This window comes from Elephantulus edwardii, unplaced genomic scaffold (genome assembly GCF_000299155.1).
Source record: "Elephantulus edwardii isolate Elephantulus edwardi_28Jun2011 unplaced genomic scaffold, EleEdw1.0 scaffold00269, whole genome shotgun sequence".
Taxonomy (NCBI): Eukaryota; Metazoa; Chordata; class Mammalia; order Macroscelidea; family Macroscelididae; genus Elephantulus; species Elephantulus edwardii.
The window spans coordinates 1997355-2012627 of NW_006400019.1; the positions used below are offsets into that span (position 1 = coordinate 1997355).

The following is a 15273-nucleotide window of genomic DNA, read 5'->3' on the forward strand; positions in this document are numbered from 1 at the left end:
TCTTCGGGAGAGGGAGGAGCACTCCTTTCAGCCAGATGCCCTCAAGGACTAGCTGGAGTAGAGATGGGATGAGGATAGGATTGAATGCCCTGAGCTTGGGGGTGCTGAGCCGTAAAGTGGAGACATTGTTTGACCCATGATGACAGTATGTCAGTGGGGGCTGAGGAAGTATCAAAGGATGTGGTGTTTGCAGATGGACAGACTTGTGGGAGGGCTGACTTGTCCAAGGTGACAGACAGGGCCAGCACCAGAGGGTGACATTGCTGGGCACGGCCTAAGGAAACTCCCGCCCCTTCTTCCCTATTGAAGTCCTGGATCTTCCCCTAAACAACTCTTCCTAGCTTGGTGCAGCTGGCGGTTGCCCCTAAGGGACTGGGGACAGGAAAGCCAAGGGAAGCAGCGCTATGCATTTGTGGTTTGGGGGTCTGACAGCTCCTATGAAGACAACTGGGGTGTGTTGGGGGTTATTTCAGATTAGTTCCCGCTTGTGGTGACATTTTGGCTACACGATTCCCTCTCTGGTGCTTTGTCACCAAGGCATTTCGTAGGCCTACATACAGCCTGTGCTCCACGGTCATCGGCTGAATGAAGCCAGCAGGCGCCAGCACAGGAACTCGAGGCTTTGGTGGAGTTGTTCTGCCATGGTTTCTAATACCCTTGGCAAACCTTTTCAAGACAGTACCGTGCAATGTTGTCAGAGGAGAGATTGACGCCGCTGCTGTCTGATGCCAGCTCTCCCAGTGGGGGCATCACACCACGGCTGGGCAGAGTTCCTCCCGTTCTCCCTCAACCACAAAGTGGGGTTTGAATTGGGGCTTCGAACCAGTTCCCCAGAAGCTGAACTTCAATCCCCAAGGCCCAAATCCACCAGTCGTTCCATGGATGGACAATCTCCTGTGCTATTTACTGCTTCTGAAAACTAGCTGGAGAGTCAGCTAGGGGTCAGTCCTGATTCAACAGCACACAAGACTCAGCTGGCAAGCTTGGCTGGCCTAGTGATAAGGAGTGTACTGCCAACCCAAAGACACATGGCTTGAAGCCACCTCCCGAGGAATTTACTGCTTCTGAAAACTTGGGTCCATTCACACTGGACACTACACAAAACCCACAAGCTGAGGACCTTGGTAAGTTGCAGATTCAAATGTAGCAAATCTGGGGATGGAACGGCAAATTCTCACCAGAGGCCAAACTGGTCCCAACGGTCAAGTTTTAAGTGAGAACAAATGAGCCGGCCTTTGAGGCCTCCTCCCTCCCAACAGCAGCAGAGCTGTGCCCCTCACTCTGCACTGTCCTCTCCAGGCCCAAGCATGCTCCCCCTTCCAGGTTAGTGTGGGTCAGAGTGCCGGGACTGAAGGCTTCTCATGATCTTCTCAACAAAGGAGGGGCTCTTTTGTGCTTTCCAGCAGATGGGGAGGGTGGGGGGAAGGTCAGCTACCACTGCTCTAAGGTAAGCAGATGGCTTGAAGGAAACCTAGCTCTTAGTCTAGGAAGGTCCTGTCTTGCTGGCAGTCTCCACGAGGCCTGGCATACCCTTAGTCTAGTAGGGTCAACTGTGGCTCCCAGAAGCCTTCCTGAGGTTGTAAATATTTATAAGACAAGGTTCCCCATTTTTCTCCCACAGAGTGGCTGGTGGATTCACACTATTCCACCAGAGCTTCCAAACCCATAGGACATAATGCACAGTACATATCCGGTAAGCCAAGCCAGTCCCTGCAGGATGTGGAGAAGGTACAGGGGGCTCAGGAAGGCACAGCATGGCAAGGACTTGGAGAAAAGGCCCAGATGGCCCTACTCTGAGGACAAAGCCTGCAAAAGCAATGGCTTAAGGGACGAGGTGACTTGGCATCACTGAACAAGGGAAGCAAACATGGTGACAGCAGCAGGAGCTTCCAGCACTGCACACTTAACAAGTAGGAGCTTGGGACGAGGCAAGGCTGAGCAAAAGCCAGCGAGGCTGAGGGGCCCTTTCTGGACTCCCGTGCCTCCTGGGGGGGGGGGGGACTACGCATGGCGACTCAACTGCTTGGCTACTGAGTACTTGTCTGTGCTGATGTGCTAGGAAACTTAACACTCGCTCCGCTTGACACTCGCCTACTGCCAACACCGTGTCCTGGGCCTACTCTTCTGCTCTAGGACATTCAGATGAAGGCCGGCAGGCCCCGCAACAGAGTGTCCCCTAATAGAGGTACGGCTGAGCTGCAGGTGAATGTTGAGCACTGGATCAGCCAGGAGGGCAGCTTGGAAGAGGTGGCTTGGTAATCCAGGGTATAGGAAATGCGAGCCACGGCTGTGGTCACACGGGAAGAGCCTTTCAGCCCAGTGGGAAGAAATCAGCCACACCGAAAGGTCATTAACAGGTATTTATTGAACTATGTGATGCAAGGCACTGCGCTAGATCCGAAGCAGAGTAGCTGCCGAGGGCCACCCTGTCTTCTAAGAGCTCACAGTCTTGGGGGGGAGCCAAGCCCACAACAGCACTAGTGCAAGGCTGAGTATATTGAGTGCCACAGAACAGACAAGTTGACAAGGTCAAGAAGGGACCGAGAGCAATCTCAAACAGGCGCCCAAACATGTGCGCCATGATGAGAACAAGTGTTCACTGCTGCCAGATGCGGCAGACCCACCAGCACTTCCGAAGCAGTGCTGGGGGGTACACCTCTGGTCGTGGGGAGTTCAAATACAGGATCAGCACCGTACAAAAAAGCCTGGAAGGCAAAGACCTGTCCTGGTAAGTGGGCATTCCTCACCACAAGGTGAGATGCAGACACAGGCAACGCTCAGTCCCAGGGAACAATGCTGGGCAGTGGTCCCATGAGGCGAGTCCCTTTAACACCAATGGGAGCTTTTACTCTGGGGCTCCTTGTTGACTCTTCAGAGCCTTTGCAGGACCAGCCTTTGCTCCCAGTCAAGTCTGAAGACAAGGCTACTAACCTTAGGTTGGGAGTTTGGTTCTGGTTAATGTGGCTTGGAGGGGAGGGGAGGGGGAGGCCACATGATATACAACATGGCCATAGGGCTGCGCGTGGACAGGTGCCACACTGCCCAGAGGAGGAAACCAAGTAAACGGAACACAATAGCATGGCAGAGGATGCCACTGCAGTTGGGTGAGGATTTTCCTAGAAATGCAGTAACGGTATAACACAACTAATCAACGTAGTTAATCTCAAGTAAGCAGCAAAAATGGTAAACATATAGTTTCTTTTAAAATTGTCCACAAGTATTTAAAACACTAACAAATGCAATGGAGCATTTCCCTCTTAATAATGGTTAAGTGAAAGACCTACTTTAGACAGGAGCCAGCATCCTGTGCCCTAGGCGTCCCCAGGGGCCCATGTGATCAGGTGGAAGAAATGAGGTAGACACACAATGCATAGCCAAGCACACGAGAAAGTCGTGGCACATTCCATACACGCGTCTCCAGGATCCACTCCCACTACAGAGGCCAAACCAACCCCTAGGAACTCAAGACACAAAAGAGCAAGCAGGGCTGCTCTGAACAGCAGGCTTCGCTGCCAGACACAGGAGCCATTCCATCGACAGTGATGGAAAAGCCATGGACATTAGTGTTAACTCTAAGAATTTTTTTTAAAAAAGTAAGCAAAAAAAAGATACAAGAGCTCCAATGCAATCAAGCAGTGGTGGTAGTAAGGGCCGCCAAACCTCACCTCATGGCTGGGGTGCACTCAGGCAAGGCCAAGCCAGGCCTACACCTCTGCAAGAGCCTTGCCCAAGTTGGGCCACCAGTGAGGGCAAGAGGGCAGGGAGCTTCTCAAAAAGGATACTGGTGCCAGCCCTTGGTGCTGGCCCCATCCCCGGTGGATGGCACATTTCTCACGACAGTTGTTCAAAACATACAGCTTGGAAATGAACTGCAGGAGTGACTCCAGACAGATTCAAAATGAATTAAGATAACCAGAGGCCAAAGCCAAAGGAGAGACAGGTAGCGAGTGCAAAGGAAGTCAGCCACAACATGCCTCCAGGAAGCCTGTGCGCTCCTTCCAGGCCCACTTCCCAGGCCAGAGGTGAGCACAGCGGCAGGCATGGCTCCTCTTAAGCAAATTACACCTAGACATGGGGTAAGGCGCCCCGGTTTCCCAATGCAAAACCCATCAAATTGACCTCTCTCTAGTTTTCAAGTCACTTGTTAGGAGGGGACAGTCCATGTGTCCGTGTCAATCTTCTTGTGTTTTCAGGGGCCTCTCGGGTGGCCCCTGGCTGGACAAGCCACTGAATGCTGGCTCACCACGCACTGTCCGGTAGGTCTAGCAAGATGAAGCTTTGATCCCACTGGCCCAGTAGAGATCAGGCTCTGTCACTGGTTGCTAGTGACTGACAAAGGTCCAAGACCATTTGGGCCAGTCCATGGCGGAAGCATCTCTAGAATCGGAGTTTTCAGGATGAACGATTACTTCCTACAATGTCCATGGGCTCTGCATGTTCCTTCTCTGGTCCATTCCCCTCTAGTTTGCTCTGTCCTGGCAGACTGCCTCCCAACTCAGCAGCTTCCCCTGGGAGGGGAGGAGAAGGACTTTCAACTTCTGAGTTTGTAATTAAAACTCCAGAAGGAAATAGCATCCTGACTGCAGCAATGAAGTGACTCCAGTTATGATGTAACCAGCGAGAGGAGTGTGTGAATTCACTCACATCAAAAGCTCAAACAAATGTAAACTGTTATAAACATCAAAGCTATAAACCTGGGGAAAAAGAACCACCATAATTGATATTTAAAGAAAAGCTCTCTCTAGAAAGTCAATATATGCAGAAAAAACTTGGTTACTAGTCAAAGGAGACGAATAAACAACTTTCACATGCAACAACAGGAAATCCTGCAGAGGCTGAGGCTGAGGTTAGAAGAGACGAGGCATCAGGTTCTGGAACTCAGGGTAGGGCCAGGTGCCAGGGAGCGGAGCCACAGGACAGTTCCTAGCTGCCCTGGTGACCACTTCCAGGGACGATGCGTAGAGAGGTGCTGTGACCACTATGTGCAGAAGTGTGAGGCAGAGAACATCCAGGCAAAGCCTAACCCTGGCGGGAAAAGGTGCCTCCTGGGATCTTACTGAACCAGAAAGTCTTGCCCTTAACATCAACCAAAGCTGGTTTGGGATCTGTATGAGGGTCATCAGGGCTTCATGAACAGAAACAAAGAATTTGGAATGTGACCTCAACAGGAAAATCAGTACCAAATGCCTCGTATGGGTCACATTGTAAAACACAGGAACACAGCCACCTAATGCTCAGCAAACACCTTCTGATGCCTGGGGAGGCTGTCCAGAGCCCTGAGGCAGGACGTCCAGAGGGTGGGACCTGACCCAGGGAACGCTGGGGTGCAGGAGGGAATGTCAGGGGTGCAGGAGTGCACCTGGGCAGAAGGGAAGCCAGTGAGGCCAAAACTAAACAAGGAGGCACTAGAGAGGACGTAAGGGGCAGAGTGCTCAACAAATATATTATTCTGTATCACAAATGATTTCTATGAGGCATGGGTAACTAAAGGAATAAATTAAATAGTATAAGACACTTGACTTTTGTATTTACATCCCTTAAAATGAAGATTCAAGTAGGCCAAAAAAGGCAGGGCAGACTTGTCTTTGGGAAACAACAGGATCCTGGTCACTGAGGGTGCCTTCTGCTTAAGCGGTGCCTTCCACCCCTCCAGGTCACCTCTCAGCAGGGCAGCCTCGGTGATTTGGAGCTCCCCCAGCATCAGGTGGGTCGCAGCACTGGGAGGCAGCCACAAGACGGAACCTGACCTCCACTACTCTGCGTGAGCCTCACGGGACACATGGACAAGTAGAAATTGCTGGTGGCAGTAGAAACTGGTTTCAACCTTTCGAACAAGAAAATAGATAAACATCACAAAACAGTTCGTCTCCTGTGGCTGCCGTGCTCTACTGGTGGTGCACAGGCTGATGCTTCTGCAGAGCTGAGCGCCGCTTGAACACGCGGCCGCACTCGGGGCACTCACAGCGCCGGGCCCCGCTGTGGGTGCGCCGGTGGCGGCTCAGGCCCGAGCTGCGGCGGAAAGCCTTGCCGCAGCGGTCACACTCGTAGGGCTTGAGTCCGCTGTGGATGCGTCGGTGCTTGATGAGGTCGGAGGGCCCCCGGAAGGCCTTGCCACAGTCGCTGCAGGCATAGGGCCGCTCGCCGGTGTGGATGCGCTGGTGCTCCAGGAGGCTGGAGCTCTGGCGGAAGGTCTTGCCGCACTGGCCGCAGGCATAGGGCTTCTCCCCGGTGTGGATGCGTCGGTGCTTGGTGAGCTCGGAGCTGCGGCGGAACTGCTTGCCGCAGTGTGAGCAGCCATAGGGCTTGGCCCCACTGTGGATGCGCTGGTGCTCGGCCAGGCCAGCGACCCCGCGGAAGGACTTGCCGCAGTCCTCGCAGTCGAAGGGCAGTTGAGGCGCGGGTGCGCTAGGCTGCTTCAGGCCCTCGGGGCGCTCCGCCAAGCGGGAGCTGCAGGCCCGGCAGGCGAGTGGCTTCTCCTCGCCGCTGCGCAGCTTCGGGTGGCGGAAGAGGCGCGAGGTGGCCTTGAAGGCGCGCCCGCACTCGGCGCAGCGCAGAGGCCGCGAGCGGCTGTGCACCCGCAGGTGCTGGCTGAGGCCCGCGTTCTTCTTGAAGCGCTTCCCACACTCCTCGCACTCGAAAGGCTTCTCCTCCTTCTCCAGCTGCTTGCTCTTCACCTCCATGTCCTCGGGGGCCCGGCTGGGAGCAGAAGCAGGACCGGGACCGGGACCTGGACGGGGGCCCGGCTGCACGGCCACGTGGCTTTTCCGATGCTCTCTGAACTCTGACATGCCCCTGAAAACCCGCGAGCAGTCGCGACACTCCCACCCCGTCTCCTCACTGTGGATTCTCTGGTGCTGGACAAGGAGGACTTTCAGCCGAAATGTGTCCCCACACTCTTTACATGCAAAATGGTGCTCTACAGGTAGATCCTGGGGACTCCCTAACCTCCCCGACGCAGCCCCGTCCTGTCTGACCTCAGGGCTGGTGGCACCGGCCCTGGAGGAGCTGGTCGGCTCCATTTCGTGGGACTGAGCGTCCTCCCCCACGGTCTGGTTCTGGGTCACCGAGATGTTTTCTGAAATGAGAGCAGATCTGTAGGTGAAGAAAGGCCCCGTGACGGCAGCGGCCTTTCATCCTCAAGTGCCCATCTGGCCAGGAGCAGAGAACACTCTTTCTGGGATGGAAGGGCAGTCCTCGCCCATCCTAAGACCTACACACCTCCAGTGGCTCAACTGGGCCACCCCAACTTCCCCAGTCTCCCTTGATTTTTCTTCACTCACTGGAATGCTTACCGTGGCCTGCAATGAGTGACGGATCTGAGACCAGCAGGACTTGTCCTTGCACTTGGGGAGGGACCAAGGCAGGATTCAAATCTGGAACTCCTGAGTATGGAGAAATAGATATACGGCAGCTGCCACATGACACCACTGCTCCATGTCCTTCCCAGACTGGGGACCACCACAACTCCCAAATCCTACTCCAGTAAGGCTCCTATGGGTACCACCCTACAGTACAGACCTGGGACAAATGTTGAGCTGTCAATACAATTCCTGGGTTTCTAAATAAACTATTCTAAAAAGCAAAGAATTCATGTCTGTCCCAACAGAAGACGAGAGCCTCTTGCCGTGCCCTCCAGAGTTGAAAAGTCTTAGGTGTGGGCAGGCCCCTGCATCTACCTAAAAACTTGCACTCGGGTGCCCAGGCCTTCTGTGGGGCCCAATGGGCAGGCACTCCTCATCCTGTGCCCAGGGCCTGGGACCAAAAAGTCAAGTGTTGAATGTGGTGGAAGGCCACCTCTTACCCACGGAGGTCACATTCCCAAAATAGTCCAGTGTCCTTGGCTCAGAGTCAAGCCCCAGCCACTCCCTTTTTGTGAGGTACGGCTCCACACTGTCAAGTGTCACTGGATCCTGAAAGAGTCCCAAGAAATACTCAGTTCCTTCATCTATTCTAGCAAGAGGTGAGGGCAGTGCCAAGAACAGTGAGTGCGCATGGCAAGCACAGATCTTCAACCACAAACCTCAAGGTGGCACAGAAAGCAAGCCCCAATGAGCACCAGAGGACCCTGCAGCACGTCTTCCCTGGGTCCTAAGCAGCAGGGACAAGCCTAGGGACTATCACCTGTCAGGCTGGGCTCAGAGCAAACTCACCTGGGCTTCTAGCATCTCAAGAGGAACTGCCAGGGCCTGATCTCCTGGGGCTCCATCCTGGGAAAGGGCAAGACCTTGAGGAGCAGGTGACGCTAAAGAGAGCAAAAAGCTGTTAGTGACAGCAGCTCCATTGTCCCCCGCAATAAGACCAGGGCTTTCCCTCTCCCTACTTCTAAATCTTAATGAGTCTTCCCTTGAGTGAGTGGCAGCTGAGTGACTAGCAAGAGCACGAGGATGCCCAAGACAACATTTCTCAAATGCCAGGAAAAGTGGGTGAGCAGAGTACTGAAAGGTAGGCTGCAGGGGGGACAAGGCAGATGCAGCTGGGTGGTCAATGCCCCCACCTCACAGGAAGGAAGTGCCCCCAAACAAATAGCCAAAGAAATGACTAGGAAACCAGAGTGCCATCTGGACATGGAAGAGATGACATGCAGCCAGCCAGGCCCCTGCAGAAGAAAGAAACAGGAGACAGTGCTCAGGGCTGCATACTGCTAAGACTCCTGGCCAAGGGCATGTGCTTTACATACCATGTAAGGAAAAGTGACCATTCTTCAAAGAGCTAAGAGTTCTTTGAAGAATGGGGAAAAGAAGCTTCAAACAAAAGACCTTCAAAACTCAGTAGCTAAATAAAAGAACTCAAACTATGTACATATTCCATCCAGACTGCAAAATAGGTGATATATCACAAGATCCCATTAGTAGCATGTATGTACCACAGGCCTCCCACTCCTGGCAAGCTCAAAGGAACAAGAACACAGGGCTACTATCCTGAGGCCAGTTCACCTCAATGTCTAAATGAAAAGACTGCATTTTCATTCAGTTCAAGGACTATAAAACCCAGATATTCTAGAAAGATCTTTCCATGAGATTAAAAATGCTATGCTGTAAATGGATGGAGACTTTGGCATCTGGCCATGGTGGATCTATATGCAAGCAGAACATAATGGATTCATGAGAAAAGGGCCCTGTAGTCCCCTCAGCTCTCTGCCAGCGAGGGGCCCACACTCAGGCAGAGCTCCAGAGAGGAGGGTACTGTGTGTGGTGTGGGATGGCCATAAAATTGCAAAGTCTGCACTAGGCACCCCTTTACCTGACTAGTAAGTCATACATGTAAAGAGAGAAACCCTAAAAGGGCTAAACGATTCCCAGGACTAAGGTGTGTGAGGTGGTAAAAGTCTATACACCTGGAGCAGAGTTCTTGGTAACTCTTAGAGCACTGGGGACAGAACCCGCAGAAGTCAGGCCTTTGGAAGTCTGAGTCAACATTACAAAGCACATGCTAGAGAAGTGCAAAAGCAGGCCTCAAAGGATTCAGTTAGGCCACAGAGAACTGCCTCTGAGAACGAAGTCCAACTTGCTTCTGAAGGAAACCCAACAATCCAACATGCAGAAAACTAACATTCACGATGTCCAACTCTCCAGCAAAAAGGACTGGAATGCCAAGAAGGAGTATAGGAGAAAACACATCTAGAGGAGGAGACCTACATGTTAGAGACCTAGAGGGGGACACAAAATGTTCTTACATGCAAACAGGTGGAACCTGAGACAGACCGGATGCAAGAAAGGATAAAGAAAAAGAAACACTGAAAAACAGTGATTGACTTTTTTTCCAAATGAGATCTAAACTACGAACTCAAAATTTAAAAATCCCAAACAACTCTTAGCAAGATGAAAACACACACTCATACACAGACTCCTACACTCAACACATCATAATCCAACTGCTGAAACCAAAGATTTAAAAAAATCTTAAAGGGAACCTTAAAAAAATCCCAAACCCCAAACCAGCCCCACAATTAAAACACTTAAGGCAGCCAGAGATTTTAAACTAGTTACCACAGAGTGAAATAAAAATTAATAAGCTACTTCTTAGAAATTGAACTAACTACATAACTAACACTTTGAAAGGGCTAAAAGAAAAGAAATTTTAATCAACCACTAATTCTATACTCAAGAAAAACACTCTTAACAAAGAAAAACACTCTTAACAATGAAGGCAAAATAAACCATTCTACAGACATACAAAAACTGGGATAAGTCATCACCAGAAGATCTGCAAATGCTAAGAAATATGGAGTTCTTCAAATGGAAGCAAACTGAAATCAGATGAAAACTTGGGTGGGACTAAGTATTGCTGTTAGGTTTTTCCATCCAGGACGCATCCCAGACCCCCCAAGGCAGAAATTCCTTAGGTGGAGTCTGGCAACTGCCCATCTTTCCCCCTCAGTGTGCCTGGTGTGTCCCAATAGCTGGACCTGCCTGCACTACATCCCTGGGCTCCTTAAAACCCAGTTTCTCATTGCTATAAAGTTGGAATCAACTCCTAGCCGACCTCCCACTGGGTTTTGGAAACTATAAATTACACAGGAGGAGATTGTTAATCTTTCTCCCTCAGAGTTGCTGGTGGATTTGAACCACCAAAGAGGCATGACCTCTGGTTAATTGTACAACTCCTTTTATCACCAGTGCTCCAATTATCCATTAATGGAGGTGAGTGGAAATAAAGCAGGATTTTTTTAAATACTAATTTATAAGAAGTAGAGGAAAATATGAGAAGGGACAAGTAGAATAGAAATAGCAATCCGACACTTAAATTCTACATATAATAATGTATAATATACATTAAATTTAACACAAATGCACTAAACATTCCAACTAAAAGATACAGACTGCTAGCCTGTATCAAAAAGATAATAGACTCATGTCTATGTTGTCTAGAAGCAATTTTATTATAAAGACATAAGCTAAAAGTCACTTGGGGTTGCTGTGAGGCTGAACACTGTGACACTGATGTGTCAAATGCGTTAATGGTTGGCTACCCAATGCGGACAGAGAGTGGGGTGGAGCTCCCTGATTAAAACAAGATTAGAAGCAGGAGTGGCATCCCCTTCCGTAATAGCTTGCCTCCGGAAACCCTATGAACCTGGGGAGAGGATGAAAGGCACCCAAGCGTTGAGGACTCTCCTTCATAGGGTCGCTATGAGTCACCTGTGACTCGATGGCACTTAACAACAACAAGCTAAAAGTAAAAGGATAGAAAAGAACATTCAAATAACGTCAATGTCATACAAAATAAGTCGGTGATAAATGTGGGTCAGGGTTCTGGAGGGTGGCATCCAACAGATTATAAAATGGTGGATCCTGCACAGAAGATGTGAAAGGATTTTGGTGGGTTTCAGTGTGAAGCAGACAAGAGTTGAAGCCCAGGAGGGATTGGAGAAGGCGCCCTGGAGCTGGGAAATGTTGGGTGGATGAACCATGGTTGGGTCAAGTCAGGAGCCAAGTGGAAAGCAAGCACTGAGTGACAGCACAAAGACGGGGCTGGGACTTCCTGGCTCCTCTCCCCAAGTGGCTAGACTGCAGGAGGGCAGGGCCAGAACAGAACACCTCAGGCCCCACAGTTCGGCTGTGCCTCCACTGCCATCTTTGGCTGGCTGGTTCACTGAAACACACTAATACCTCTCCAATGGGTGAGCTATCCAGCCCAGGCACCCAGCAGTCACTCTTCTGGGCAGGGCTTCTCTTGGGCCAGTTGCATTCTCCCAACTAACAGATACCTGATAATATGATTTGATGGTGATTTCTACTTTTTTAAAAAAGAACTTGTTGTGCATTATGTATATAATTCATCTCTTTAAAAACGGACTTCCAACTGACATTAATGTTTGGTTAATTAGTAAAATTGGGGGGGAAAAACACTTCACTACCATCCAGAGAAATGTGACACCGTGTACCAACCTCTCTTTTTTTCACTGATTTCAAAAACCTAAAGTCTTAATTCATCTACAAGACCCTGGGCCAGGCCTACCCATCCATCTCCTATCCCAGACCTGGCACCTTGGTGCCACTGGCCTTGAACTTGTCCTAAACACAACTCCTGGAAAGATCCACTCTACGTTGGATCTGGCATCCCGCACTCTTTGCTTCTAGAAATGATTCCCTGAAGATGCTTGTTTCCCCAAATCTCCAGAAGATCAGTCCCCTAAGAGAGAGCTCTTCTCTTTCTTGGTCACCTCCAATTCCCAGTGTCGAGGGTAGCTCCGGGCCACAAGTGGACAACAGGGAGTTGGCTCGCATGCACTTGAATCAAGCACCTCCCCTGGGTGCTTTTCCGCCACCAAGAAACAGAATCAGCACACAATGGTTGAGCTCGTACTGCTCACACAAAGGCTGGTGGTTTAAACACCAGTCATTCCCAGGGAGAAGGCCGAGGCCGTCTCAATCTTGGAAACCCTAAGGCAGTTCCTCTTTGCCCTGCAGGGTCACAGTGAGCTGGAATTCACTTCTTAGCCATGAGTTAACAGTTCTGACTAATTACATTTCACAGAGAAGGAAGTAAAGAGCCAAAATATGAAGTAATGTGTTCATCTGTGGGGCTGTTGAGCACACAGCAGTGAAAACAGAAAGAATACATAATTCCTCATTGTGAGGGGAGACAGTAAGTGGCCTAGTTTGGAGGGGGGTTGTGCTAACCCGAGGACATAGGTTAAAGGTACTGTCGAGAACGAAGGAAGTGATAGAAAAAGGTACTATGCACTACATCCAAGTGCAGTTAAAAACATTTCGCTCAAAAAAAAAAAACAAAAAAAACCCCAAAAAACATTTCGCTCACTCATCCTAGATCTGGTAAAATGGTCAAGCCCACATACCAACTGCTGCGCTTACCATGGGCAGCTGATACAGGGAAGATGCATACTGGGAGAGACGTACCCACTGTCTTCCAGAGCATAAAAGCCAGTGATGTGCACTTGATGGACAGAGGAAAATACTGTCCTTGAATGTGGCGTGCTTTCATCAGCTAGAGAGAAGCACATGCCCTGTCAAGAGTCCCTCTGTTCAGCTGGGAGAAACAGGAGCGCAAGTAGACCCTGAGATCTTAAGCTCTGGAAAGAAACGATCTCTGAAGTGCGTCTGAACTATGGACTTCAAGAGAGCAAAGGCCCTCACACTGCACGGTGATGTGCACACTGGCCAGAGCCCCGTGGTACACGTCATGGGACTTGGGGCAAACGCACTGCTGGGCTAGCTGGCAAGTAAGCGATGACGTGGAAATTGAGAGGGCATCTGAATCTCTTCCTGTTAGATGCTGACACTTTAGACTACAAGTTAAATTTTTTAGCAACTTACTTAAATCAAATTTACTATCTAAAACTTTCATTAGAGAATGGCAGAGGTGAGGAAGAGGTTGGGACCAAATGAGGCTCTCCAAAGGGTCCCTGAAAACACTTGGCCTCTCTGCCATCTGAATGAGGACCCTCAAGGCCCTAGTTCACCCGGAATAATTTGTAGGTGCACAGTTCAGTTCTGGGCTACGGCACACATACCTGGAGCCTCTCTTCACAGGATTGTTCTCAAGAGATCTTGCCCCTCGCCATGTACATGAGATGGGCACCTTCAGCCCCTTCCCCCTAGCTCTATGATTACCAGGTTGCCTTTCTCCTAACTGGGTACCTCTTTTCCCCCATGTTCTGTTCCTTGCACCCTACTCAGGGATGGAAGAGCCTGGCAATCTTGAGAGCAGCAGAGGCGCTGCAAATCCACAGACTTACCCAAAAGGGACACACAGGGATGACTCATGGTGCCAAAGCCTTTCCTAGTGATTGCTTCAGGATGTCTGTCTCATCAGCTGAACCGGAATAATCTGGGTAAACAGAAGCAGACAGCAAAACTCTTCCCATGACACTAGGAATATGTAAACTGTGTTTACACACACTATACGTGTGCGGGCCACAGCCAGTCCCAGGTGAGACTTTGGGTTTCAGGTTCCATGACCCACGGAGCCGGGGTGACCCAGCTCCGAGGGAGAGTGCTGTGCCAGGAAAGGTGGTTTCCTGTGATGTCGTGCCAGCCTGTTTGCATGGGTAGGCACACACGTGTTTCTGTCTTTCCCACTCTCGCTTGGTGGGGGCACCATCTCTCTGCTTTGGTTCCCATCTTCTCTCCTTTCTATAAAAAGCCAGAAGGGAGACCAGCAGGGGATTCGGCAGTGTTTGTTGTGTTTAAGTGAGAGAAGCCTTATATTGTCATTTCCAGAAAAAGCACGTGGCATCTTAGAAAAAAGTAAAATATTGTAGAAATGGTACTTCGGGGGATGGCAGGGGCCAGGGGGATGGAACGACAGGTTTGGGTGGAACGGCAGGGGCCGTGGGGGACGGCAGGGCAGAGGAGGTGAGATGGCAGGACTCGGGGGATGGAATGACAGGGTTGGGGGTACGATAGGGGCCGGGGTACGGCCAAGCTGGGGGTGCGGTAGAGCCGGGAGGGGGGGACGGCCGGGCCGGGGTACAGCAGCTGGCTGGGCCATGAAAGCGGCCTGCGCACACCCCGTCCCTTGGTCTTCATCGGCAGAGTCCCCGTCGGCAGTAGCCTCCGGCGGGAAAGCCGCGCGCACTAACAGTCTAAATAGATACAGTAACAGTTCGGGGCAGCTCTGGCCGGCGCTCCAGGGGCGCGGGGAGGAGGCCCGGTAGGGGGCAGGGCTCCAGAGCGAACACTCCAAATGTTCTAGTAAAAGAAAATTCTAGAGACCGAGGCTAAATTCAGAGGCAACGTTTCCACCGCCAGCCTGACGGCCTTCGGCTGGACTGGCCCAAGCCTGGGGGGATGGCAGCGGGAAAAGGGGGACCTCGGAAGTGTGGGCGCCGAGGAGGCCCATCGGCTTCTGAGCAACAGGCGAGTGGGGGTGGGAGACGACACGCAACTACATCCCAAAGCTGCCCGGAAGAAGAGGTCGAGGCCTCAGAAGGGTGAGGGGCGCTGGAGCTGGGAAAGGGGGCCCCTGGCAGGCCACGGAGAAAGCCTCGTGCGGACCCAAATCTTTGAGCTGCGCTCACACACACCCCCAACACAACTCCCGGGGTGCAGGCCGCGCTCAACCTTCAGGCAAGCCAAGCTCCCCTCCCTCGGCCCCTCCAGCACTTGGGGGTCCCTCTCTTCAGCGTTCGGCTCCTCTTCCCCTGAAGAAGGCACACGGGCCTCGGTGCCCCCGGTGGCCCGCTAGATCCCCCTAGGCCGTCGCCTCTGCCCGCCGCCCCCCTCCATCTCTCCCGCCACCCCGGCCCCGCGCACTCACTCGGGATGCTCGCTGTGCACTTCCCGCCCGGCCGCACGCGCTCGGCCACAC

The 15273-nt window shown here is 51.5% G+C and overlaps 1 protein-coding gene across 1 annotated transcript; it reads right to left on the reverse strand.

Annotated features, from left to right (window-relative positions):
- Positions 1–5885: 5885 nt before the first annotated feature.
- On the reverse strand, positions 5886–13727 carry ZNF275 (zinc finger protein 275). The gene is made up of 3 exons (XM_006899945.1): positions 13700–13727; positions 7281–7382; positions 5886–7075 (listed from the first exon to the last, which is right to left on the reverse strand). The coding sequence occupies exons 1-3, from the start codon at positions 13725–13727 to the stop codon at positions 5886–5888; spliced, it is 1320 nt and encodes a 439-aa protein (XP_006900007.1).
- Positions 13728–15273: the final 1546 nt, after the last annotated feature.